The 22,791-nt window shown below is 46.9% G+C and overlaps 2 protein-coding genes across 2 annotated transcripts in view; both read left to right on the top strand.

The window, feature by feature from the left end:
• Positions 1 to 22,422, top strand: part of LOC115611698 (IgGFc-binding protein-like) — a 43,460-nt gene extending 21,038 nt beyond the window's left edge. Inside the window, exons 8-30 of the mRNA XM_030495002.1 lie at positions 1,737 to 1,981; positions 3,362 to 3,468; positions 4,295 to 4,572; positions 7,496 to 8,019; positions 8,425 to 8,989; positions 9,593 to 9,792; positions 9,885 to 10,265; positions 10,918 to 11,204; positions 11,938 to 12,209; positions 13,526 to 13,675; positions 14,118 to 14,374; positions 14,478 to 14,562; positions 14,694 to 14,777; positions 14,891 to 15,132; positions 15,228 to 15,511; positions 15,621 to 15,898; positions 16,196 to 16,794; positions 17,208 to 17,772; positions 17,924 to 18,123; positions 18,225 to 18,605; positions 18,952 to 19,238; positions 19,819 to 20,090; positions 22,235 to 22,422. Of these exons, the coding sequence (XP_030350862.1) occupies positions 1,737 to 1,981; positions 3,362 to 3,468; positions 4,295 to 4,572; positions 7,496 to 8,019; positions 8,425 to 8,989; positions 9,593 to 9,792; positions 9,885 to 10,265; positions 10,918 to 11,204; positions 11,938 to 12,209; positions 13,526 to 13,675; positions 14,118 to 14,374; positions 14,478 to 14,562; positions 14,694 to 14,777; positions 14,891 to 15,132; positions 15,228 to 15,511; positions 15,621 to 15,898; positions 16,196 to 16,794; positions 17,208 to 17,772; positions 17,924 to 18,123; positions 18,225 to 18,605; positions 18,952 to 19,238; positions 19,819 to 20,090; positions 22,235 to 22,422 (6,731 nt within the window). The remainder of the gene's footprint in view (positions 1 to 1,736; positions 1,982 to 3,361; positions 3,469 to 4,294; positions 4,573 to 7,495; positions 8,020 to 8,424; positions 8,990 to 9,592; positions 9,793 to 9,884; positions 10,266 to 10,917; positions 11,205 to 11,937; positions 12,210 to 13,525; positions 13,676 to 14,117; positions 14,375 to 14,477; positions 14,563 to 14,693; positions 14,778 to 14,890; positions 15,133 to 15,227; positions 15,512 to 15,620; positions 15,899 to 16,195; positions 16,795 to 17,207; positions 17,773 to 17,923; positions 18,124 to 18,224; positions 18,606 to 18,951; positions 19,239 to 19,818; positions 20,091 to 22,234) is intronic.
• A 45-nt stretch (positions 22,423 to 22,467) lies between these two features.
• LOC115611697 (zonadhesin-like) overlaps positions 22,468 to 22,791 on the top strand; it is a 56,283-nt gene continuing 55,959 nt past the window's right edge. Inside the window, exon 1 of the mRNA XM_030495001.1 lies at positions 22,468 to 22,511. Coding sequence (XP_030350861.1) covers positions 22,468 to 22,511 — 44 coding nt within the window. The remainder of the gene's footprint in view (positions 22,512 to 22,791) is intronic.

The following is a 22,791-nucleotide window of genomic DNA, read 5'->3' as shown; positions in this document are numbered from 1 at the left end:
AATAAGAATTGGGACCTTTTTTTTTTGAGGGCTAGTGAGAGCCAGTTCTTCATTTTCCCAGGTGTATTTGCACATGATTCAGCCACTGGATGCTGCACTAACATAACTCCAAAAGTGCTCCTCCCTCTGTTGTACTGTACAGCTACTTATGTGATGAAAGTTAAGTGAATTCTTGGTCTGGAAAAGTCAAAGTCCTCCCAAACTTTTTGTTTCTACAAGAATGTTTGATTGAATAGGTATTTTAATTAACTTCTAAAAAATTAAATATATTTTTCACATGAAAAATTAGCTTCCAAGGCAAGTTTGTGAAGAGTTTTTTCAGTATACACTAGACTTCAAGTTATGTGAAGTCTATTGGTTTCTTCTAAATTATAATGGTAAGTATCTTGCAAAACCCCCACATCCAGCTCAGTTTGAATCACATAGTTAGCACAAAAGCAGTATGATCATAATATGTAGTTACTGAATCATTATTCAAAAATCTCTAACTTGTTCTTGTAAAACTTGTTTTCTGTATTACAATTTAATTCCTTTAAATAATGTCATTAGCAGTGTCGGTGATATGGAAGAACAACTGCCTTACTTGTGGATTCATTTGGATGATTATGCCCCTGTAGTGCATCTATAAGTAGGTTGGAAAGCATTACTTTCCATGAATCAGTTCATCACTTGGTTATCTCCTTGTGCGCTGACTGTTATCACACACTCAATGCACAGTGGAGGGTTCACTAGCATGCAGTAGGAGAGTACCTGTATGAGGAGAGTGTTCTTTGTTCTGCAAAGGGGCAGGAGTGAATGCATGCATGCTCTGAAGTTAGTCTGTTGTACTTCCAGAGATTCAGATCCATCACTCACTGGCATGTCACCAGGTTAATGAACATGACATCAGAATACTCACCCTGGTGTTGCTGGATCACACATACAAGTACACCAAAAGGACTGCTTTTTTTAGAAGACATCTTTGTGATGGGTAAAAATAGGTGGAGAAGATGCTAATGTTTGTTAGCAAGCAGAAGCAGGCAGGAGGGAAAGCTCCACGACACGACTGTTTGTTGCGTCTGTCAGTAGAAAGCTCTTAACAGCTGTCACATTCCTAAGAAATAAATATAATTTTGAAGAAACAACAGAACTCTCTGACTAGAAACTACCAGTGCCCTGAGAGTTATTCGCTTCTGCTATATGGCATCTGTTGACAGGCTACTCACTTGCAGACCAACCTAAGAATCAGACAAGCTTTTCTAAGCACTCAAAAGACCCATGCATCCTTGTTTTTACATATAGGCAGTCCCACTTCTAACTTTATGCTGGTGAAGAATAAGAAGAAATTCATGTATGTTGGTGTGTAAGTAGTGTTCAACCTATAATGTTACAACTCACTGTATTTCTTTTCTATTAACAGAAGCTGTCCCTACCCCTGTACCACCAACAGCTACACCAACAGAATCTGCACCATCTCCAGTGACAGGTAATTTTAGCCAATCATATGCTAGCCAATGGGTTGTAGAAGGACACCTAAAGTTTTTACTCTCTGTGCTGCTTATTTGCTTCTGTTGATTTCTTTGGGTATCTCTGTTGTGGCATTGACTTATGCCATATAAATCTGCCTTTTCTGTTTCAGTTCTTCCATATGTAATCTATAAAATGGGGATGATTGTGCTTTCCTACTGCACAGCAAGGTGGCTTTTCTGGATGTATCCATGTGTTAATGAGAACATACTCCTTTTTCCTGTCTCCAGAAGCAATTTGCAGTATACATGGGGATCCTCACTATGACACATTTGACAAGCAGCGTCATGACTTCATGGGCACCTGCACCTACACCCTCTCCAAGCTGTGCGAGAGCAACAGCTCGCTGCCCTATTTCAACGTAGAAGCAGCCAACGAACACAGGGGAGACAACACTCATGTGTCCTACGTCCAATACGTGGATGTTGATGTGTATGGCTACAGGATCAATCTGGGTAAAAACAGAGTTGTTAAGGTAAGGCTGGAGCCCACTATCTGTCATCAGTAATTCATAGTCTGAATGAAGAAAGACTACAAATTTCCAGAACACATGCAGTAATATTCAGAGGGCAGTCAGATATTTAGGAGTAGGAGTAGTGTGGAGTTCTTAACATTGGAATTTCAGAACTGAAATCATAGGCTACACTTTTGTGCTTTGTAGCTACAACTTGGACACTCTGGAAGGGGTTGGTGGGCTAGCTTACCTTTCTAGCTTGCCCTGCATGCTCAAGCTTGGTCTGAATCAGGGAATAAAAAGGCCCTGCATTAATCAAGTCTACACTGGTAGTTATTTCCTGATTCTCTGTGGTAGCCTGTAAAGCTGCATGCTCATCCCTGATTTCTAATTACTCAACATCACTGCTAACTTCCCTTGACACCTGGCATTTGCTATAAAGCATGGCCGGATGAGAGTCCTGGAGTGACAATCTCATGACTCTCCTCACACTCACTGATTGTGTCACTTTGCCACTTATTGTATTTTAAGGCTTCTTTATGGCACCTTTCCGTAAAGGGACAACACACATGTTTGATTTAAACCCCCAGTAAATGAGTAGGTCACCTTACTTTGTTACCACCCTTCTTATAAGAAAATAGTATAGTGATTTATGTGACAGGAGACAAGGTTTAAATGTACATTGAGACCTTTCACATTTGGTCTTAGAAACATAGTAAACTCATATATCCACGTTTGTCTACAGCTTCTCTTTTATAGCTTTTATAGCTTTTATAACTTGTATAGCTTTTATAGCTTTCCCCTCTATTTATATTTTTTATTATATATGTGTTTATTTTATTATATGTATGTTTCTAAGTAAACCAAACTTTCTTACGTATGTAATAAGAACAAATATTCAAAGCAGATACTAATTTTAGTAATTTTTAAATAATTTGAAGTTTTTGTTTGGACACTTACTTTTTATTGTCTGGCGTTTCAAACATGAAAATTGAAAGAGAAAAAAAACCCCAAACAAAACAAAAAGAAGCTTTTTTAAGATTTGACCTACCCTGAAAATTTTCTGAGAATCGATTCTAACTACATTTTTTTAAATCGTATTTGTTCCAAAATAAAAGATTATTGCTGACAGATCATGCTAAGTCTTGGATTTCTGCCAGTTGGGTCTGGTTCACCAAGCTCACTTTGATTGCACTTGGAAACTATGTAGCTATGTTATTATGGCCTCAAGGTCTTACATTATGCCCACATATACCACATTCATGGTAAATAATACTTAATATGAATTCTTACTTCTCACTGTATAACTCCTATGCTTAATATAGGGATGTGATCTAAGAGGGTCATCATTAAAAATACTTCTTTTAACTTTATTATAATGACCGTCCTCTGTGCCTTCAGGTTGATGGAGTCAGCCAGGTGCTCCCTCTGATGCTGGTGCAGCGTGTCAGTATTTCCCTCAGTGGGCAGTATGTTGTGGTTACTACTGACTTTGGGCTGAATGTCAGGTTTGATGGAAATCACAGAGCAGAAATCACTCTTCCCAGTACCTATATGTCTAAAGTTTGTGGAATATGTGGAAATTATAATGGGCACAAAGCAGATGACTTCCTTAACCCAGATGGAGAGATGGAAACAAACTCAGCCAGCCTTGGCAACAGTTGGCAAGTTTACAATGATTCCAGGTAGGACTGCAAATGGGATGTTGGGCCTTAGCCACTGGTTATGCAATGATGAATATTTTCAGCAACTGTTATATGTGTGCCAAAAATGTCAGGCACATGGGACAAAATATATTCTTGTCAGTGGGCTTACTTTATCCATCTGCGTAGTTTCATAACAAATGTAACTGTGCTTAAAAAGAGAAAATGTGAATAAAATACTGCAGATGCCCACTAAGATTTCTGTATTGTTATAGTATATTAATGCTAATACTTGAAGATCTATTTGAACTCCTCTGAGATACTTCACTATTTATTTTATCATTTCTCAATATATTATTTAATGATAGTAGAGGTTTAACTTTGAATGCTTTTACTTTTTGTTTGCCTTTCCTCTATGTATTTTCCATGTAGAAAGCTTGACTTAAAAGAAAGCCAAAATAAATATTTGAGTTTCTTCCAGGCCTCTCAAAGGTTATAAGGTTGAAATCATGCTAAAATCTGAATTTCTATCCCAAGTGTTTGAAATGTAGAGCTTTAAAATGTGTCATGCCTAACATGGGGACAATCGTGTGTTTTTGTTAGATCTGATTTGAAAAGCATCTTAGGTGCTAGTGCATCCCAATTTCATTGGTGAATTTTTCCGCATCTTTTTTTTTCCCCCACACACTAGGTGCTTGCCAGATGATGGTCATACTCCAAGTTGCACTGCTGATGAAAAACATATCATCCAAAGCAATGAATACTGTGGTCTGATCACAGATCCCAGTGGTCCATTCCAGAATTGCCACTCAGTAATTGATCCACAGAGTTATTCTGAAGCCTGCCAGTATGATCTCTGTGAACTTCATTTGAACAATGCAGCCCTCTGTCAAAACCTGCAGGCTTATGCAGACGTGTGCCAATCTGCAGGAGTCCAGCTGGCACCATGGAGAAATGCAACCTTCTGCCGTATGTATCAAAGTTTACTGGAAATCGCCTCTTGTCAGGAGCATATAATTAGGACTCCCTGATTGACTTCTGTTTTTCTTGTACAGAACAGTACAAGGCATTGCTTTGAATTCATATGCCATTGTGAATCTTGACTGATCAGGCTAAAGAATTCAGGGTTACATACAGTCCTCAATTTAATTCTTTTAGGAAGAGTTTAGTGAAAATAGTTAAGCTGCTTTGGACAAAAGGAGAAAATACTGTCTAGTCCATCTTAAAATAGAATTGGAGGCTTTTCCTTTGAGTTCCTAAAGTGTCTCTAATTTTTGTTCAGGGGTATTCAGTGTGTCAGGGACATATGACTTACTTAGAAGGATTTTTACCTTCTGAAGAAGCTATGCCTAAACTTCAATGTCTTTGGGGAAAAAAAGTCTTTTTACACATGCTTAGTATATGTCTAATAGTTTTACACACCCTTCCTGCTGAGAGTCTGAGCTGCCTTCTCCTGTGCTCCCAGCCTCTCTACTTCAGGGTGGTCAGGCACCCAGTTAACAGAAGGGAAGCTGTGCCTTCTCCTCTTGCAGCAACCTCAGCAAAAACACATCAAGGTGGATACCTTATATGAACATAGAAGTTATATGAGCCTGAGCAGATATGAGGCAGAGCTATAGATGGGGATAAGGAATCCAGGCAGTTTGGAACAGTGGGAAGGGAGCTCTGACTAGGAACTGGAGAGCTAATGAATAGGCTAAGCAGAAGACCCTGGATTTAGAGAAAGCAAGTAGGAGCTAGAAAAGAAAATGAGAATTTGCTTACAAGTCTAGAGTAAAGAGGAAGGATAGGTTGGAACTGGCTAGGCAGAGAGCCAGGGACCAGGAAGCACAGGCTAGGTAGCTGGTCCAGGGGTCAGAGCTTGTTGGTCTTACAGGAATAATAAAATCAGAGTTAATGGGAGGAATAAACCTGAGATCGAATAGAGAGACTATATGAATCTCATAGTTTGTAGCAGTGCAAATAGGGCAGGATGAAGGAGAAACACATCTGACAAGCTGAGCAGGAGAACTGGGATAAAGGGAGAAGGAGAGTATTGGAAACACTATCAGTGGCACAAACTCCCATATGTATAAGAGAGGAGGGATTGCTAGCCATTCATCCCTGTGGATGGCATTAGCGTGTCCTGTACAGGCATAGTGATTCATGCTTTCAAATGGGAGAGGAAGCAACACAGGTAGGCAGCCTGGAATTAAAGACCAGGACTGAAGTAAGAAGCCTGTGCAATGGAGATTGTAACCACAATAATTTAAGTGGAGAATGTAGTTGAGGATGGAGAAGGGACAGAAACAAAATACTTGACAACAGGTGTCAAGTATTGAAGTAATAGACAGAAGTCTGTGCTGGAGATTAAATGGGAATAATGACCTTTCTGCTGTGAATGTTGGTAAAGATTACATCAAGGACATTTCTCAAGCATTCAGGCATATATTATAGAAAAAAAAAAGAAAAAAAACCCAAAACCAACCAACCAACCAAGAACCAAAAAAAAAAAAAAAAAAAACCAACCCAAAAAACCAAAAAACCCAAAAACCCCAAAACAACCCAAAGCATTTTATCTTTAGAACAGAGTTTAAATACTGTCTGAAAGCCCTGGACAGATCTGCTCCCACCAGAAGCAATGCAAATAGTGATCCAGTGTTCTATGTGCCTTCTGCACTGAAGGAGATGAGGAGACTAGAGACTTGACTGTAAACACTTGAATGACTGAGTCCTGATTTCTTTCTGGCTTTTGTTTCACATTTGACTGCAGTCTCTAGGTGGACTGTTTTCTCTGCTAGGGGCATTACTGAAGTTTTCTCTCACATATATTCTATGGTTTCTGAGCAGGAGTGAGTCCTCTTTGTAGCTGTTCTTTCTGCTGAAAGATCTTGCAGGATCTCTCCTCTTACCTTATGCCTACTTCAGTTAATGGACCTGGATATGTTTTTGTCCTCTACCGATGTCACCAATTTATTTCCAATAAATCAGCTGGGTCAAATTTAGTAAGTGGGAGGATGAGCAGAGAAATGTACAATATAATTGTGTAATCTCTGTCTTCTTAGGAAAGTAGACTAAAAATAGAGTGGGAAAATCTGTGATTTTAAACTGAACTGCATCACATAAACATATAGAACCTGAAAAGATTGTTCAAGAAACTTCAGTTCTGGCATCTTCTCACCTGAAAATGTCAGTGTTTAAAACCTCTAAATAACTTGGGTATCTACCTGTCGTGCATGTAACAATATGTAATAATAGAATAGAAGACTTGTACATCTTGATTATTTAACAAACAATAAAGACCTTGGTGAAGTGAAAAAGTATTAATTAAGAAGCTATAAGATTATTAGAATTAAATATCAGGACTATTGCCTAAATATGGCACATCCCTGGCAGTGTTCAAGGCCAGGTTGGATGGAGTCTTGGGTGACATGGTTTAGTGCAAGGTGTCCCTGCCCATGGCAGGGGAGTTGGAATTAGATGATCTTAAGGTCCTTCCCAACCCTAACTATTCTATGATTCTATGACTAGGACAAATAACTAACATGACAGAGATATCCTCGGCCCAGTGCAAGAATTCAAAGCAATCATCTTCAGCAGTTAGAGTTCTCCTAGGAAATTCCCTCCATGAGTGAAACTTTCAATAACCCCAACCCAAAAAGAAGTTACAGGGTGGTAAGACAGCAAAGGCATGCATCAAACTGCCTCAGAACTCCAAGATGTATGCAAATATTTCAAATAGGATACGTATTAAAATAAGTATGATACTAAAAAAACCCAACCAAATCCTTCAGTAGTTAAAAAAGATTAATAAAAAGGTTTTTCTTTTATTACACAGCATTAGCCTGTCCAGCCAACAGTCACTATGAGCCATGTGCTGCAGCCTGCCCTGCCACCTGTGTGGACCCAATAGCACCATACAACTGCAACCTGCCGTGCGTGGAGGGCTGTGTGTGCGACAGCGGGTACCTGCTCTACAATGACCAGTGCGTGCCCAGCCAGCAGTGTGGGTGCTGGCACAATGGGCAGCACTACCCCGTGGGCTCTGAGTTCTGGACAGACAACACCTGCTCGTCAAAGTGCACGTGTCCCGCGCGGGGAAGCAAAGTCCAGTGCTTTAATGCCTCATGCCCTGCGGGCCAGTTCTGCGGGGTGCAGGATGGGAGACCTGAGTGCCTCGAGCAATCCTACGGCATCTGCCATGTCCACGGTGACCCTCACTACAAAACCTTTGACGAGGTGACGCACGACTTCATGGGCAACTGCACCTACACCCTGGCCAAATTGTGCTCCAACACCACCTCCCTGCCCTACTTCAATGTTGAGGCCAAGAACGAGCATCGTGGGAACAGCAGAGTGACGTACGTGCGCGAAGTCCTGGTTGAGGTGTACGGAGAGCGCATCACCATTGTCAAGGAGGAGACGAGCCAAGTGCTGGTACGCAGTGGGGCTGGCACGAGCGTGGCACAGCTGCAAGGCAGCCAGGCAGCAAGGCAGGGCTGGCTTTTCTTGGCAGGGCATGGCATAGCATGTACCAGGCACCTTCATTGTCCCGGGCCTGGGTGGGTTCCCCTGAAGCCACTGGGTTGCTTTCTTTTTCTTTTCTGGAGGGGTTGAGGAGGAAGAGGCAAATGGGGAATGTGGCCGACGGTGAACAGCGGCCCCTGCAGGGAGCAGAACACAGCCACGGCTCTGCAAGCCAGAGGGGCAACTGGGTGTGAGGGCATCGCGGGCACTGGCTTGCCATGCCCGGCCTGGGAGTGGATTTCCCTGGGGCAGGAGACTCCAGGGAGGCCAGAGACAAGTCCAGGGCCCAGGCCCATTGTGGTGTGTCTGCCCTAGGTGAACAACGTGCGCCAGACCTTGCCGGTGAGCGCAGCGGGAGGTGCCGTCACGGTAAGCAGGAGCGGCCGCTACATCGTCCTGGAGACAGACTTCAACCTCAGAGTGTCCTACGACACTGACCACTCGGTGGAGGTGAAGGTGCCCACCACCTACTTCAACCTGACCTGTGGCATGTGTGGGAACTTCAACAACCGTAGAGAGGATGAGTACATGATGCCCAACGGGCAGCAAGCCGCAGACTCCAATGAACTGGGGGAGAGCTGGCAGGTCCCAGACAGTGACTCGTCTTGCGGTGTCCCCGACCCCTCCCCACCCTGCAGTGCAGAAGAGGAGAAGCTCTACCAATCAGACCAGTTCTGTGGCATGCTGACTGCCAGGCCTGGCTCTTTTGAGAACTGTCACGCTGTGATCAACCCCCAAAGCTACTTTGAGACCTGCTTGTATGACCTGTGTGCCCTGAATGGTGGCCAGGAGGTCCTGTGTGCTGCTCTGGAGGCCTATGCTGATGCTTGCCAAGCAGTCGGTGTGACTCTCCTTCCCTGGAGGAATGCCACCTTCTGCCGTAAGTTGCTATAGAAATCTGAATCATTGAGTAGCTCCTTTCTTGTCTGAATAGGTTGATTTTAGCCATTAACTGACATAGCTAAGATATCTTACGTTCTTCACATAATTACATACAAAATATTTAGAAATAAAATTTTGTAAATTTCACCTCATTATTGTTTCCTGCCAGACAGCAGAAGTTAATTTTGTTCATTATCTCAAGAATCTGAGTTAAAGCAGTAGCAATAGGTCCTGATAACGTGAAATCACATCTGAGTTTTATAAGATGTTTTGCTTTTAATATGTTGGTTCATTTCCAGACTGTGTCCAATGACTTTAAGAATCTCCGTACTTCTAGAAATGTACCACGTAAGTATTACACCTAGTGTAGAGAGGCGTAGTTTTTACTTGGATTTGGAGATGCTTAGCATCTAGCATATGTGTTTTAAGCATTCAAGCTTATTTCTTGTAGAATGTTTTCTTTTTTGCTTTCTGCTATCATAATAGGAAAGGAATTTCAGGCTTCAAAAAGCCCAGCATTGTCACTTGTTCAAAATAATCAGTTTCGAGTCGTGTTATGTGAGTTGTGATTGTCAATTCAGTGCCTGTTATTGGTTTTCAGCTGTTGCATGCCCTCCCAATAGTCATTACAATCCATGCACCAGTGCTTGTCCAGCAACCTGCGTTGACCCTCTTGCATCAAAGAACTGCAGCAGACCTTGTATAGAAGGATGTGAATGCAGCAATGGTTTTGTCGTCAGTGGTGGAGAGTGTGTTTCCATGAGCAACTGCGGCTGCCTTCAGAATGGCAGATATTATGAGGTTTGTTCTGGCACATAGTTTAGGGGCTTATTTCACAGATCAACTTTACCAGTAACTCTTTTAATTTATTTTTGTTTTGTTGCCTCTAACAGAAGGGAGAAGCCTTTTGGCAAACAGACTGTGCAGGCCAATGTGTATGTGCTGGAAATGGCACTGTAGTTTGCAATTCAGACACTTGCGAAGTAAGTGAAGTTTGCAAGGTACAGAATGGACTCCTGGGATGTTATCCATTGAATCCCAGCACCTGCCACATTTTTGGGGATCCACATTATATAACCTTTGATGGAAGACTGTACCATTTCCAAGGAGACTGCAATTATACTGTCGTTGAGACATGCACAAATTCTTCTGAAATGTTTTCAGTGACAACCAGAAATGAACATAGAGGAAACCCGAACTGGACAGCCTTGAACTCAGTTGCTGTCACACTGAAAAATCTTCATATTGTTTTGAAGAAAAATAGAGAGACCTATGTAAGTGTTCTACTTCAAGCATAAACAATCCATCGCATCTATTCACTTTACATTTCTGTCTAAAAGAAATGAATCAGGCTTCTCTGCTTTATTTGGCTCCAACATTGCGCAGGCTAAAAGTCACAGAAATGTATTGGGGTTTTTTTTTGGAGGGGTGGTTTGTATTTATTTTTTTTTCTTCCCCAAAAAGGCAGGAATCAGCATAGCTTCCTTGTGTCAATTCGAATCTTTTCTAAATGAGGTTGTAGGAAGGTATCAGCTTCATCCATAGCCTCATCTATAATAGAAAGCTTTTGCTGAACTAAATCTCAATCTGAATTTTATAGACCTGGTCTTTAAAATACAAATAGTATTTTTGCTATACACTCTCAGACTCGTACTTACCAGAACTTTAAACGAGCTATTCCAAGTATTGCTATGTGTGTAGTTGTGACAGCCTGGAGCTCAACTTATGCTACAAAGCACTGTTCAAGATGTGGGATAAGTATACAGCCTGTTAGCCTCTGCTACGCTTCAAACTTCTGTGCCTGCATTGTTCATTAGCGTAAGGCTGACTTGGTGAAGAAAGAAATAGTTCTGGCAGTGTAGAATTCCCCTGTGTCACTGGGAGCTTTATTGACTTACTTGATTGTGTGGGTTTTGTTTTCTTTAGGTGAATGGAGTTCAGGTTTATCTTCCTGTGGATTTGAATCATGGAGCCAGAGTAGCTACGGAAGGACGTTATGTGGTTGTTGATACCCCTGTAGGGATACAGGTTAAGTTTGATGGTGACCAGGAGCTTTTCATTCTGGCTGATGAAAGCCTCAAAGGACAACTGTGTGGTCTGTGTGGGACATTCAATGACAACCAACTGGATGATTTTCTAAATCCAGATAAAGTCCTAGAACAGGATGCAAATAAATTTGGTGACAGCTGGCTAGTGAAGGATGACAACAGCACGTAAGTATCTGATATTTTAGGAAACAGCAAAATGCCTGAAACATAAATCATCTAGTTATAGGAATAACATACATGACTTACGTTCCATAGTAGCCCTTCTTCGATATTACTTGTTTGCTAGTGTTTTTATCTTTTAATAACTCCACTTTTTGATAGAAAGCATTGAAACTTTAAAGCCACCCTTGAGAGGTTTTCCATGTGAACTTTGTAGATTTTTATTTGAAACTGGACTCCTTTTTTTCATATAACTTGGGGTTTTTTCTTACTTCTCCCTTCTAAAATATCTTCTTTATATTCTCTTACTATAAGAAGTCTAAATATATCTCTCACATTCAGCTTATAAGATAGCTCCACATAGATTAACATTGGCATGGGATATTTATCTGTCTATTAATGCTTTCACGTAGAAATTACTGCTCTTAGTGTATGCAATAGTGAATTGAAATTATCTTGCCTGGTTTAGATAGGTGATTTGTTGTTTCCTTCTGGATTTCATCCTATGGATAGACAGTCATACATCAACAATTCACAGTTTTACTCTTGATGGGGAATTATGAGTTGAATTGTAATGTTTCTCACTTTGGGGTTTGACTAAAGACACTAAAGATGACTATACACAGCAAATCTCCAAAATTTGGCATAGGGTTCCGTTACTGTCGAGGTATGCCTTGCAGGATACAACAAAATATAAAGACGTATTATATAACCAAACTGCTGCTTATTTTTGATGCAGATGTAGTCCAGTTGCAGTTGTACCACCTACCTGTGACACAGCAAAAGAGAAAGAATATGAAGAACTCTGCAAAACTATTTTGAGAAATAGTGGGCCTTTTCAGGTCTGCCATTGGCACATTCCCCCACAGCTGTACTTTGAGAGCTGTGTCTATGACATGTGTGCTACAGAGGGGGATTCTGATCAGTTTTGCAAGATTTTAGAGGCATATGCTGCTGCCTGTGAACTTGGAGGTGTAAATCTGGGTGAATGGAAGAAAGATACCATCTGTGGTAAGTCATTAGGTCATTTAGCAAATAGCCATCCAATTAAATCTTTGTGCTTCGTACATTTGACTGACCAAGAGGTTGAGCAGAATTGCAGAAAAGGGGATTCAAGGAAATACAGGAAGCTTTCAAGTGTTACCATCTCTGGAAATTTGGCTTATAATCTAAGCTTCCAATGGGCTTCCAGTATTCGCTTTAGAAGGTGATGTTTGAACACTTTTAACCTAAGACTGTTTTCAGAATTGGGTCATGAAATACAACATACAGTGTAAGTTAACATCTCAGACAGGGACAATTGAGCGCTGTCTGGCTAATCACTTCTTTGGCTTTAATAAACTATTTTATCTTTTTGAGAAGTGTTAATTACATGAGTTACCCAACCTGTCTACAGATCCAGATTTTCAGGAAGCATGTAAAATGAATTCAAAAGTATATAAACCAGGGCTTTAAAATTAATAAAGGGGAATTGTGTACGTTGAGGTCCATTCAACCTTCCAGTTGTAATACTATTAGGCCCTTACCTAGGTAGACTAGTTAACATAAAGTTAAAACTAGAGGCAAGAAATTAATAGAATCATAGAATAGTTTGGATTGGGAGAGACCTTTAAAGATCATCTAGTCTAACACCCCAAAATGAGCAGGGCCATCTCAAACTAGAACAGGTTGCTCAGAGCCCTGTGACCTTACATTGTTTCGAAGGACGAGGCATCTACCACCTCTCTGGGCTACCTGTTCTAGTGTTGCACCACCCTCATTGTAAAAAATTTCTTCCATATACCCTTAAATTTCTTTTTCTAGAACTACCAGAGGTGCTTACCATAGCCAGCAGAAAAAGCAGTATAAGTATAAGGCTATGACATTAAAATGCATTACATAACCTCTTTCCAATTCTGAGACAATACTTCTTATCCCAGTTCATAAGCAGTAGAAAGGTCAGACCATTCTTGTCACAATGTCTAGATTTCTACCTAAGCAGGACTTTGAGAGCCAGATGAATACTGCTGTGCCAAATAGGACAGCTTTGAGCAATTTGCAATGACCAAGAATTATGACTGTGGCACAGTGTAAAAATACAGGAGATTAGTGTATTATGGTGATAATTGAGGAAGTGACTTGTAAAATAACATACATTCTCAGGCACTTAAAATTTCATATTTTATAGCCAATTTTTCAATATCGGTCACTTCTTCTCATTCCATTATAACATCTTCAAATTTTTCATGAGCATGGGTGCAGAAGACCTAGAAGGGCATTGTCAGAACAGCGAGAAGATTCCAAACCTCATTGTGAAAACTCTGTTTTTCTTTCTGCACCATATACAGCTGCACCAACAGCCTGCAATATGTCCTGCACATTTGATGTCGACTTCTGTGGGTGGGAACAGGCAACCAGTGACAACTTTGACTGGACAAGGCACAAGGGGCCAACACCCACGCCAGATACCGGCCCATCCCAAGACCACACAACCGGAGGTAGGAACAGCAGACAGTATGTGGCTGTGTTTCTCTTTGGAAGAGGGCAAGGAGCCTCTTATAATGGCAAATCCAGGCCACGTGTTTCCTAGGCTCAATCCAGAGCCTTCTGCAGCAGTCAGTATCTGTTGTGGGGTGGATGACCATTGCAGGACATTGAGCATGTGACCTGTTAGCATCACTTCCTGTAAAGAGGCTTCAGCAAAGGTATATCCAGGCTGACACTGGATCACTGTGGCACTTGGTCTTCTTTTAGAAGGCTGAAGGCTTTCCTTTCCCTAAGTAGGAGACCAGTGTAATCTGGTAGAAATCCATTTGAGAACTGAAAGATTAATGCGGGAGGTGGGTGAAGAAATGTTGTACTGTACACAGTGTGTAAATGAAGTCACTTTATCTTGTGCTGGCCCATTAATGTAAAAAATTGACACTCTGCTGTTTCCAGAGGGCTACTATATCTACCTGCAAGGAAGTAATCAAAAGCCGGGCGAGGTAGCCCAGTTGGTCAGTCCAGTGTGCGGTTCAGAAGGACCACACTGCTTCCGCTTCTGGTATCACATGTACGGAGCGGCTGAAGCAATGGCTCTGCGGGTGTATGTAGTTCACAATGAAACATCAACACTGGAATGGAAAGAGGCTGGAAACCAAGGGGACAGATGGAACTTGGGAGAGATCACGGTACACAGCAAAGGGAACATGCAGGTAAGGGAACAGGCTCTAAACACCACCTGAGATGAGCCACGCTTCTTAATGGCGCTTCACATATGTGTCTGGACCTAATGCTGGGAACCATCTCTTCCCTTAGATTGTCCTGGAGGGCATGATAGGTGAAGATTTCCGGAGCGATATAGCATTGGATGATCTGTCCATTGAAAAAGGGTACTGCACAGGTACAAGGCTGGGATGGGGGAAGAGCAACTTAATTGACATTATGCTTCTCGTGGCAGTAAATGTATTTCCTGTCTTGAACAACAGCTAGTCGAGTAGAATTGACATGCTTCCAACATTTTCCCTTTCATAGGAGAAGTGACACCAACAACACCAGGTACCGCTATCACAACACCTTCAGAAGACAAAACCACATCAGCACCCATGCCAGGCTCAGGTGAGTAAAGTAGACCAGTCATAGGGCTGATGTTCTTTGGGCAAGGTGGGCTGAGGAGCAGAGGCGGCAGGAGGTGCTTAACTGAACACTTCCTCTGGTCTTTCCACCGTCAGGGACTTGTGTGGTAGAAGGAGATCCTCACTACCACACGTTTGACAATCAGCTGCACCACTTCATGGGCACCTGCACCTACACCCTCTCCAAGCTGTGCGAGAGCAACAGTTCGCTGCCCTACTTCAACGTGGAAGCAGCCAACGAACACAGGGGAGACAACACTCGCGTGTCCTACGTCCAATACGTGGATGTCGATGTGGCTGGCCAGCGCATAAGGCTGGGGAAGGGTGGAGTGGTGACGGTGAGCGCAAGAGAGGGAGGTGCTGGTGCTGTGTGAGAGGAGAGGACTGTGCGAAATGGGTTGCTCCAACCCTGTCTTGTTTTCTGTCCTTCCAGGTCAATGGAGTGGCAGAGGTCCTGCCCTGCACCCCATCTGCGGGTGTGCAGGTCTTGTCCAGCGGGTTCTACACTGTGGTCACGACAGACTTTGGTTTGAAAGTGAAGTTTGATGGGAGCCATCGGGTGGAGGTGACGCTTCCGAGCACCTTTGGGCAGAAGGTGTGTGGCATGTGTGGGAACTTCAACGGGATGGCATCAGATGACTTCCTGAACCCGGAAGGGGTGCTGGAGCCAGACTCCACCAGCCTGGGCAACAGCTGGCAGGTGTCCAACGACAGCAGGTATGTGTGGTCCCCCAGCAGGTCTGGGGACGTGTCGGGCAAGGGGAGGTGGAGGCACCAGGAGAAGCCCACGGGTGACTCGGGGGCCCTGCTTCCTGTCTTTCCACAGCTGCTCAGCCGGATCACTCCCCACCCCAGCCTGCAGTGAGACGGACAAGGAAGTCATTGCCAGCAGCCACTTCTGCGGGCTCCTTGCCGACACCAGCGGCCCGTTCCAGATGTGCCACGCTGTGCTGAGCCCCAGCGGTTACTTTGACACCTGCGCTTATGACCTGTGTGAGCTGGGGCTGGACCACGAAGCCCTGTGCAAGAGCTTGCAGTCCTATGCAGATGCCTGCCAGTCGCTTGGTGTCAAGATACCTGTGTGGAGGAACGCAACCTTCTGCCGTAAGTCCACACACGGTACCACAGACCGTTACTCTCAGGAAAACGCAGAATCGGAATGAAAGAGTGGGGTGGGGAATAAGAAATATTTTTTGTTACATGCCTTGGGGATTTACAGGTAGTTGTCAGAATCAGGGGCACCGTTTTCGGCTTTATTTGCTCAGGCATGATTTAGAATACCCATGGAGCCAAGCAGATCACAGAGAACATAATACAGACGGATAATTTTTCAAAGGGCAGAACACAGCACAAAGAGATGTCATGTTCTCCAAGTAATGGCCATGTCTTCTGTCTCGGCAGCTGTCACCTGTCCAGCCAACAGTCACTACGAGCCCTGTGCTGCAGCCTGCCCTGCCACCTGTGTTGACCCCACGGCTCCCGCTAGCTGCAACCTGCCGTGCGTGGAGGGCTGTGTGTGCGACAGCGGGTACCTGCTCTACAATGACCAGTGCGTGCCCAGCCAGCAGTGTGGGTGCTGGCACAACGGGCAGCACTACCCCGTGGGCTCTGAGTTCTGGACGGACAACACCTGCTCGTCAAAGTGCACGTGTCCCGCGCGGGGAAGCAAAGTCCAGTGCTTTAATGCCTCATGCCCTGCGGGCCAGTTCTGCGGGGTGCAGGATGGGAGACCTGAGTGCCTCGAGCAATCCTACGGCATCTGCCATGTCCACGGTGACCCTCACTACAAAACCTTTGACGAGGTGACGCACGACTTCATGGGCAACTGCACCTACACCCTGGCCAAATTGTGCTCCAACACCACCTCCCTGCCCTACTTCAATGTTGAGGCCAAGAACGAGCATCGTGGGAACAGCAGAGTGACGTACGTGCGCGAAGTCCTGGTTGAGGTGTACGGAGAGCGCATCACCATTGTCAAGGAGGAGACGAGCCAAGTGCTGGTACGCAGTGGGGCTGGCACGAGCGTGGCACAGCTGCAAGGCAGCCAGGCAGCAAGGCAGCAAGGCAGGGCTGGCTTTTCTTGGCAGGGCACGGCATAGCATGTACCAGGCACCTTCATTGTCCCGGGCCTGGGTGGGTTCCCCTGAAGCCACTGGGTTGCTTTCTTTTTCTTTTCTGGAGGGGTTGAGGAGGAAGAGGCAAATGGGGAATGTGGCCGACGGTGAACAGCGGCCCCTGCAGGGAGCAGAACACAGCCACGGCTCTGCAAGCCAGAGGGGCAACTGGGTGTGAGGGCATCGCGGGCACTGGCTTGCCATGCCCGGCCTGGGAGTGGATTTCCCTGGGGCAGGAGACTCCAGGGAGGCCAGAGACAAGTCCAGGGCCCAGGCCCATTGTGGTGTGTCTGCCCTAGGTGAACAACGTGCGCCAGACCTTGCCGGTGAGCGCAGCGGGAGGTGCCGTCACGGTAAGCAGGAGCGGCCGCTACATCGTCCTGGAGACAGACTTCAACCTCAGAGTGTCCTACGACACTGACCACTCGGTGGAGGTGAAGGTGCCCACCACCTACTTCAACCTGACCTGTGGCATGTGTGGGAACTTCAACAACCGTAGAGAGGATGAGTACATGATGCCCAACGGGCAGCAAGCCGCAGACTCCAATGAACTGGGGGAGAGCTGGCAGGTCCCAGACAGTGACTCGTCTTGCGGTGTCCCCGACCCTTCCCCACCCTGCAGTGCAGAAGAGGAGAAGCTCTACCAATCAGACCAGTTCTGTGGCATGCTGACTGCCAGGCCTGGCTCTTTTGAGAACTGTCACGCTGTGATCAACCCCCAGAGCTACTTTGAGACCTGCTTGTATGACCTGTGTGCCCTGAATGGTGGCCAGGAGGTCCTGTGTGCTGCTCTGGAGGCCTATGCTGATGCTTGCCAAGCAGTCGGTGTGACTCTTCTTCCCTGGAGGAATGCCACCTTCTGCTGTGAGTACCTGCCTTGCAATTGCCGGAAGGGAAATATTCCACGCCCCGTGCCCAGAACCTCTGGCCACAGCATGTCTTTGGTCTTCCCCTTCCCAGAAGGTCTTCCTTCCTTGAAGGCTTGCTGGTCTCAATTGTCCCCATCCCTTTGCAGCCCTGCTGTGCCCCGACAACAGCTACTATGACCCCTGCATGACTGGCTGTCCTGCCACCTGTGTTGACCAACAAGCCCCACAGAACTGCTCCAAGCCGTGCATGGAGGGCTGCGCGTGTACCTCTGGCTTCCTCCTCAGCGGAGACACCTGTGTGCCCGAGGCCCACTGTGGCTGCCTCTTTGAGGGCAACTACTACAGCGTAAGTGAAAACCCTGCCCTGGCTTGCACCCCTCCCAGGGCACTGCCTTGCCTCTGCTTTGCTGCCTGACACACTGACGCTTGGTGTTTGTCTGCCCGCAGGAAGGCGAGTACTCTGTGAGCGAGGACTGCGCTCGCCAGTGCCGGTGTGAAGCCAACGGGCAAATGGTTTGCTCTCCATTGTCCTGTGGTGAGGACGAGGTCTGCAAGATCCAGGATGGCCAGAGGGGCTGCTACCCAGCCAGCATTGCTCTCTGCCACATCTACGGCGACCCGCATTACAGCACCTTCGATGGGAAGCTTCACCACTTCCAGGGCTCTTGCAACTACACAGTGGTGACAGGCTGTGACAACTCCTCCGTTGGGTTCAGTGTCACCACCCGCAATGAACATCGTGGCAGCCAGAGCTGGACAGCTCTGAATTCGGTGGCACTGTCCATGGAAGGCCTCCACATTGCACTGCGCGAGAACAAGGCTGTCTACGTAAGCCCCTCATTTTTACACCTGGGAATAACAGGCACCCCGGGCACCATTAATACCGCTCTGTCCCCGAGAAGAGCTTGATATTCCCTGAGCCTGCTGGTGTGCTCACATAAGAGCATGGCGAGGCTCTGAGCGGTGCTGATACGGCTGCTTGTGCAGCAAGAGATTTTTGGCTTTTTTTCCTGAGCTTTTGGTGTGGCGTCTGTAGGGTCGCTGCTGTTCTCATAGGCCATGCCATCAGTACTCCTGACTCCTGGGGCCCTGGCACCATCACAGTGAAGAACAGTGACCTCTCAGTGGAGGGCATCTCTTTATGCTTCTGTCTCCCTCTGTCCCCCTTATTCAGATCAACGGTGCTCTGGCCTCCCTGCCTGCTTCTCCTGCCCCCGGTGTAAACATTTCCCTGAGTGGCTCCTACGTGCGGGTTTCTACCGAGCTGGGCCTGCAGCTGCTGTTCAATGGGGGTGATGAGCTCCTAGTGAAGGTGTCTGAGAAGCACAAGGGCAAGCTGTGTGGGCTGTGTGGGACGTACACTGGGAGCCAGCAAGATGACTTCATGCGGCCCGATGGGGTTGTCGTGCCCGACTTCAATGACTTTGGAGCCAGCTGGATGGTGCCGGATGATGAGTGGCCGTGAGTCCTTGTTCCATTGCGTAGATGATGGACAGAAGGGAGCGTGGGAAAGGGGAGCTGTGAGGGGCAGAAGCAGGGAGAGTTGGTAGTGGTAGGCATGGGCACATGGGGCGAGGGAGAGGAGGGAGGCAGGCAGTTGTGACAGCACGCGTGAGAGCACGTAGAGGCTTCACTGCAACAGACGTATCATCCTTGCATCTCACCTCTCTGCTCCACCCACCAGTGGGATGTCCTGCCTGCAAGTGGGTGCCAGACGTGCGGCTGTTCCCCTTTCCTCTCCAGGCTGGCTTGCTTGTGGCATTGTCCAGGCCTCTCCATGCGGTCAGGGTGCATGGTGCTCTCTGCTCTCTCCCCGTAGGTGCTCAGCTCTGGGGTCCTCGGTGACCTCTGTGCAGGACTCTGCCCTCCCACTCCACTGTGGACCATGTTGCCCTCCCTTGCAAGAGACAGCCCTGGGTGCCTTCTGTTATTGAGGGCTCTGGACTCCAAGGCTGAGGTTTTGGCTGGGACAAGGTCCAGAAATGGCGTGGCTGGGGTCCACGGGCTGCTGTGAGCTCAGGGCTGCCTGTCTGCTTTCTAGGTGTGACCCAGCCATCAGCCCGCCCGCATCCTGCTCCCCCTCTGAGGAGGAGGCAGCTAAGGAGCAGTGTGCAATCCTCACGCAACTTGGTGGCCCGTTCCAGCCATGCCACGCAGTTCTACCACCCAAGACGTACTTTGAGAGCTGCGTCTATGACCAGTGCGCCACGGGCAGCAGCACAGAGCAGCTCTGCCGTGACCTGGAGGCCTATGCCTCAGCGTGTGCTGAGGCAGGCGTTTCTCTGGGAGACTGGAGCGCTGGCACCGTCTGTGGTAAGGGTTCTGTTGATTTCCTTTGTGGCCCAGATTCAAGGAATGGGGCAGCAGTGGTGGAGGTTTCCCCACATGTCACTTAACAGTGCTGGTGGGCCAGCCCTTGGGTGAAGAGTGTCTTCATGGCGGCGATATTGTGGATTTCCTCTGCTGTGCTCCTTTTGCCATGATGTGGGGGTCTTTGGGAAGGTGCAACATCCCCGTTTGGGAATAAATCCCCATTATGAAACCCATCATCTCCACCTCTCTTTCACTGTACGTCCAGCAGGTCCTACAACCTCGGCCCCATTGCCAGGTACCTCAATGTGGCCTCCACATACAACAACATCACCAGCACCTGGGACAAGCACAGGTACTGTTGTGTCCCATTCATGTGTTTTACTGGCTGTGCTAGGAACCCAGCTTGTGCACTTCCACTTGGTTGGCCACCTTCACCTGGCCTGAGCGTGTCAGGGATGTAGGTGTGCCCTGTGGGACAAGGAGAAAAGCTGGCCCATCCTCACCCTAGAATCTCTGCTTTCCTCTCTGCACTATATCCAGCTCCCACAACAGAGTGCAATTTTGACTGCACATTCGACAACGACTTCTGTGAGTGGGTCCAGGCAGATTACAGCAGCATTAAATGGATAAGGAACAAGGGTCCAACACCCACGCAAGATACCGGCCCTTCCTCTGACCACACGACGGGAGGTAGGAACAGCAATCAGTACACAGCGGTCCTTCTGGCAGAGGGGTGTCCCTGGGAAGATGCAACAAACCTTTTCTAACAGCAAATACAGGCCACATGTTTCCTGACCCTGATCTAGAGCCTTTTTGTGGCTGTCTATCGCAGAGCCAGAGCCATCCTTCGGGAAGCGCTCCAGGGCTGGGAATCAGCCTGTGGCACCTGCAGGGCAGGCAAGGACCTGCCAAGCAAGGGGGAAAGTAATGCCAAGTTTGCTGACCTGGCTGTCTCAGAACAAGAACGGGTCTCTTTTTTAGGAGACGGTGGCTTCTCTAGAAGCCAGCAATGAGTGGGACCCAAAGTGGCAGAGCCATGCGAGGACTGTGGCAATACTTTGGTGGTGGTGCCATTACCCGGCCCAAGACATACAGAGAGTACGGTTCATAGGCGGACTCAGGGCTGGGGAGTGTTGTGGCTAGCAAAAGACCTATATTTGCTGTCCCCTCCTTTTGCCTGCCTTGAAGCCCTGCAGGGGTGCTCCAGGACTGTGCTTGGGTTGTCTCTGTCTGCTTTGTCTGGATTTGATATGCATGTGATGGTGTGTCTCACACTTTGTTTCAGACGGCTACTACATCTACCTGCAAGGGAGCGATGCCCTCCCTGGCTTTGTGGCTCATCTGGTCAGCCCGGTGTGCAGTTCAGAAGGACCACACTGCTTCCGCTTCTGGTATCACATGTATGGAGCGGCTGAAACAATGGCCCTGCGGGTGTATGTGGTTAAGGACAAAGACCTAGAGCTGGTCTGGAGCAGCGTTGGGAACCATGGGGACAGATGGAACTTGGGAGAGGTCACAGTGCACAGCACAGGAAACATGCAGGTAAGGGCACAGGCTCTCACTGCTGTCTGAGACGAACCATGATTCCTAATAGCACTTCACACATGCGGCCGGAGTAATGCTGGGAAATGTCCCTTCCCTTAGATTGTCCTGGAGGGCGAATGGGGCGAAGATATCCTCAGTGACGTAGCGTTGGATGATCTGTCCATTGAAGAAGGATCCTGCGAAGGTACAAGGCTTGTCTTGGGGAAGGGCAGCTTGAGAGATGTCACCGAAGTGGAAAGCTGTGCTTAGAGGCAGGAGCACGGGTTCTTTTTGCAGTGCCCTGTAGGCCAGTGGTGCAGCCTGTGACCAAGCAGGCTTTGCTCTGAGAGACTGGAGCACTGGCCCTGCCTGCAGTTGCTATTTAGTTCATGTATTAGAAGGCTCACAGCCAGGACATTGAGCATAGGTACTGAAGAGTCTAACCTGCTTTTGTCACCCAGCTGTGATGGTGGCAAAGCTCTTGAGTGGCACGGTCCTTTCTGATCCCTGCCCTAGGCCTCTCTGGGCATGGTGTTGATGTGTTTGGGAAGGTTGGGCCAGCTTCCTGAAGCAAAACTCACATGTCAGCACGAATGTCCACTAACTCTCTCTTGTGCTAGATCCATCGACACCAAAACCCACGCTCCCCTTGCCAGGAACTACAACGCAGCCTCCACGCACGCCATCACCACCAAGACCCACACCGAGCACAGGCACTCTAATGCTCCCTCCCAATTTTCTACTGCTTGTGACAAGTGTTCAATTAGCTTTCTTCGAGGCTCATGGCCAAGGGATGGAATGTCTGTAGTGAAGGGGCTGTGTGTCAATTCCTATCACCCAGCTATGCTAGGTGATGGGAGACCACATGAGCGCTGGAGTGTTTTCTGAGGAGTCACTGTGCGATCTCGCCCCTGGGCCTCTCTGGTCACAGTGTTGAGTGTTTGGGAAGGCTGGGCCAGCTGCCTGCAACAAATCCCCCGTGCTGGCACACATCTCCTCCAACTCTTTGTTGTGCTAGGTCCATCCACCGGAGAACCTGGGACTGCCTTGCCAAACACAACTCAGCCTGCTCATACACCTAGACCCACACCGAGCTCAGGTACTGCCATGTCTCATCCCTGTCTTCTACCGCTTGTGGCAAGTGTTCAGTTGTCTTTCTTTGAGGCTCGCAGCTAAC

Source organism: Strigops habroptila, chromosome 8, assembly GCF_004027225.2.
Source record: "Strigops habroptila isolate Jane chromosome 8, bStrHab1.2.pri, whole genome shotgun sequence".
Classification (NCBI taxonomy): domain Eukaryota; kingdom Metazoa; phylum Chordata; class Aves; order Psittaciformes; family Psittacidae; genus Strigops; species Strigops habroptila.
Note: the sequence above shows the minus strand (reverse complement) of the source record. Positions and strands in the feature narration are given on the sequence as shown.